The sequence below is a fragment of the Salvelinus alpinus genome, chromosome 1 (assembly GCF_045679555.1).
Source record: "Salvelinus alpinus chromosome 1, SLU_Salpinus.1, whole genome shotgun sequence".
Classification (NCBI taxonomy): Eukaryota; Metazoa; Chordata; class Actinopteri; order Salmoniformes; family Salmonidae; genus Salvelinus; species Salvelinus alpinus.
In genome coordinates this window covers 106,167,388-106,171,869 of record NC_092086.1, presented here as the reverse complement: position 1 = coordinate 106,171,869, position 4,482 = coordinate 106,167,388, and the positions used below count along the sequence as shown (strand labels likewise).

General features: G+C 40.3%; 1 protein-coding gene across 1 annotated transcript; it reads right to left on the bottom strand.

Annotated features, from left to right (window-relative positions):
• Positions 1-362: 362 nt before the first annotated feature.
• On the bottom strand, positions 363-3,470 carry tdgf1 (teratocarcinoma-derived growth factor 1). The gene is made up of 6 exons (XM_071339329.1): positions 3,081-3,470; positions 2,904-2,953; positions 2,606-2,782; positions 1,973-2,087; positions 1,777-1,886; positions 363-1,177 (listed from the first exon to the last, which is right to left on the bottom strand). The coding sequence occupies exons 1-6, from the start codon at positions 3,101-3,103 to the stop codon at positions 1,074-1,076; spliced, it is 579 nt and encodes a 192-aa protein (XP_071195430.1). The 5' UTR covers positions 3,104-3,470; the 3' UTR covers positions 363-1,073.
• Positions 3,471-4,482: the final 1,012 nt, after the last annotated feature.

The window sequence follows — 4,482 nt, the reverse complement described above, 5'->3', positions numbered from 1 at the left end:
TAACAGCTCATGTTGTTTCCCCTCCCAACTCCCAAACAGCCCTTTGCATGAAAAATTGCTTATTTTCCAAGAAGCTATTTTTGACTTTTTAATTTAACACAATAACCGTAAAGGCACCCAATTGTTACCCAGAAATGATTTGATATAAAAACAGCTGCATTGGACCTATAAATCTTTTTGATGGGTTTGCACATATCCTAACATATAGAATAGTTTAATAGGATCTGTTGCTGTGCATCCATCACAAATAATTATGGCATTGAATTATACCTAGATAGGTAAACTATCTAACTACATGTGCTACTGGCAACCTTATCATCCATACCAGATTAATAATATGGACGCACAAATAAAAGTCAATATCACGTTATGAGATTTTTAATGACATGAACACATTCAATTCCCATCACAGCCAATTGAAAAAAACTTTGACCAGAGCAATGACTACTAACACAACACCTTGAAACATCAACACTGGTGATCGATTGAGGGGTCTATTTGTTTACTTTAGATAAGGGAAAACGGGCAAAAAGGTCAACAATCACAGGTCGTTCCAGCTTTATCAAACTCTGTCCGTGTAGATAGGAACAGCAACCAGGTGTTTGAACTGCAAATACAACCAATAAGATAACTCCAACAGAACCAATAAGATGACTCCAACAGAACTTGGTTCAAAAGTGACACTTTGTTTCTGTTGAGAGTACACTTAACAGTTAATGTAATAATATTGGTCACAATGTGTACTACCAACCAGAAACAAACATATGTCATCACACTCCATTTGTAAAAACAGAGTACAACATAGGACACATTGAATGATTGACGCGTTCAAAACATGTATTCATCAAGTCTGGAAAGATTGCGAAAAAAAGCACAATACCAAATATTTTCCATTAAAATCTTATGTACAGCATCCTTCACATTTACAAGACAGTTGCTTTAAACACAGCAAGTTGTAGTTCCGACTTCCACTGGAAGGAAATTTCATTTCAGTACGTCGCCCCAAAAAACAGGAGTCATTTCATGAGGCCTTTGAGGCTGAAATCCATCGGATCTCATTCACCCGTAGCTTCTCAAACAAACAAAACCAAAAACAGTAGTCCTAGACACAGGAAGTACTTGGTCTGCAGCGTTCGGACACCCGGCGAATGAAACCAGCGGACTTCCTGGTCCTCATCTGAAAGAAAAAGGAGGGGGGAAAACCCCCCCAGAAAATATCATGAATAAAAGGTGACTGAAATGGAAAGAGATGAGAAAGAAGGAACTGTAGCACAAATAAAGTGGACTGACAAATGGAGGAATGTGAATCGGGGAAATGGGGCCGTTGGCACATCGTCAGACCTGAAAACCCGGCCTCTCTGTAGCCTCTGAATAATCTTTTGTAGGTTCTCAGGGCAGAGCCACTGCCTGTGATGATCTACAGAAACCCATTCTGCTGCCCAGTGAGGTGCAAATGTGTTTTCTCATCACCCATTCACAGCCAAACTGGTGCCACCTCTGATAATACCTTTTCCTGTGTTACTCTCAAAGGCCTTGCAAAAGACACCCGGTAGACCACTCCTATTTTATCAACACAAACCAAGCCTGGTCTGATATGAACAGACACAAATGGTGCTTTTGAGTAAGTAGACCTAAGCTGGAGGTTAAACATATTATCTAATATCTAACATCTTCCTCTTATCAGAGGATAAAAAAGGATTCAGACACTTTTTGAGTGACATTTTGGAGAGTGAAAAAGCAGAACATCTAACAAAGTGTCATAAAGTGCATTCTTACCACAGTCCTCATGGAACACCTGAGGAAAACAGTGCATGACCCCATATCCACACTTGCAGTATGAGCAGCCTTTCTGAACCCACACCCCATGGGGAATGGTACCACAGCTCCTGTGAGCACAAAAGGGACAGAGCAGAGAGAGATACATGTCAATATAGGCTAGATACATTACTTTTAGACTTCTAAATTAAATTACCTGACTCGTTCATCGTATTCACAGCTCCGGCCAGTAAAATGTGGTGGGCATGCGCAAAAACTTCCCAAGATGCATGTCCCGCCATTTTTACAGCAGTTTCGACTCTGCTTTGCACCTTTAAAATGAGAGAAGGACATAGGGTAGAAGTTTAATATGGATGCTCTGAGTGTTGTTGTATTACACTCAGGCTTCAGCCCCAGGGTGTGTTCAGAAGCTGGGCACAATATTAAGCAACAATCAGAACATATACCATGTAGAATAAACATGCCCCTCTATATGTAAACTAAGTAACCATGCGGGTTCTATTCATTAAATTGTTATCTGCAAAGTTCCATAATGTTTGCCTACTAAAATGGCCATAGCCTGAAGACCAAGACACTGTCCAGCTGACTGGAAGCACAGTTAACACGTTCCTACAGAGCGTTGTTTTCAATCACAACGCAATAAAAACAGACTTGGCCTACTTTTGTTTGTGTGAAATAAGACAAAAAACATCGATGCAGGATGACGAATGTGTGACAAAAAGCAAAACAGGCCGAGTTAATTCACCCAAGGTCAAGCTCATTGCTGTGAGATTATGGAGGCCATGGGAGGTTGATTTCTGTAATTGTACGCGATCAATGCCCAACTTACTTCCAGTGAGGCCGATGAATGGTAGGACAGAGTCCGCATCGCGATGTTTCCTATCCACAGTAGGAGAGTTCATCTCATTGAACTGGTTCAGGTAATTAGCGTGTTGGGTCGGCTTTCCATAGTCCACCGTTTTGGTCAATACCTCTATGGTTTTGGTGCATTCAGATCCTTCACAGCCTTGGACATGAGAAAATATTTTATAAATAAATTAAGGCTAATATTTAGGTATAACGTGTAAACCGTTTCAGATGAGTAAACTAGGGCCGAAGCGAGGGCCAGATGCAACATATTGACATACCTGATCCAATTGTAATGGCCTCGCTGGCAACTGCTGCCGACAGCAAAACCCTAAAATACATGAAGAGGAAAATATTTCATGTTAAAACAAATCTTGGCTATAGGCATTTAACTTTAAAAAAATAAAAATGACAACATATTTTAACTAACCAATTAAACAATCAATCCATAGACTTACCTGAAAAGTTGACTCAAATTCATTTTATATTCCCGGACAAAATGAACTTCCAAAGTCACCAGAGTTTGCTAACAATACAAGCTCGCGTGCAGAATGCTTCTTCTAAGCCTATTGCAACAGGCTAAAGTAAACAGTTAGCTCGCAAGTGATACTCAAACGACTGCTTCTCTTTTCTGTTCCAAGTCATCAAGCTCTGTATTCCAGAGGAGGCGATACTCTGGAGAAAAGCATCCAATATTGTGGCGACCCTCCCTAAAGGCCTCACTCAAACACCCGGCCCTGACAGTCAATTTACACCTATTTGCCCCGCCCCCTCCGGTTCCATACACATACATGAGATCACACCCACCTCCGGAATCTCGACATGCAAATGACCGCGCGCTCCTCTGTGAAGGTAAAGTTCGAGTTGCTGATTATAATGTAGGACGGAGATTTGTAATGTAACAAAACAATCTAGCACGCACATTGGAAACACCCAGACCTCACGCAATGTAGTTGGTGAAAAAATAGGATTTTAGCATGTTTGGTCTGCATAAGAAAAAATATATACTAGTCACCCATACACAAAATATATACTAGTCACCCATACACAAAATATATACTAGTCACCCACACACAAAATATATACTAGTCACCCATACACAAAATATATACTAGTCACCCATACACAAAATATATACTAGTCACCCACACACAAAATATATACTAGTCACCCACACACAAAATATATACTAGTCACCCATACACAAAATATATACTAGTCACCCACACACAAAATATATACTAGTCACCCATACACAAAATATATACTAGTCACCCATACACAAAATATATACTAGTCACCCACACACAGAGGAAATTGGCTTCTAAAAGCCACACCTTTTGTGCTTAGGTGAAAACGGTGGTCTGACCTCCTCAACAATTGTATTCCATCATAGGCCTATATCTTTATATAACATGCAATAGTATCTGATTGCTTGCTGGAGATATATAGAAATATTTCAGAACATTTCTGCACCAGTCAGAAACCATTACTCCCACCCCCCATCCCACCCCCCACATACAACAGTCTACTGAGAAACATTCAGTTGTGCTCAGTGTTTCAGACATGGCTTCATCTAGGCTGCACTTGAACTGCTATTACAGTTTTCTGTGGGGTCATCTAGGGTCACCTTCTCATCTTTTTTCCATACATGCTAAATGGCATACTATTCCCTATAAAGTGCACTATTTTTTTTTTTTTTTTTTACCAGAGCCTTATGCGTCCTGGTGAAAGGTAGTGCGCTAAAAACAAAAATAGCATGCCAAATGGGCCTCATACATAGCAGTCCTAATGCCCCACTAAACCTTGGACTAATAACTCAAGGCTACTTCTCTTTGAGGCAGCAACTGATTTACATGT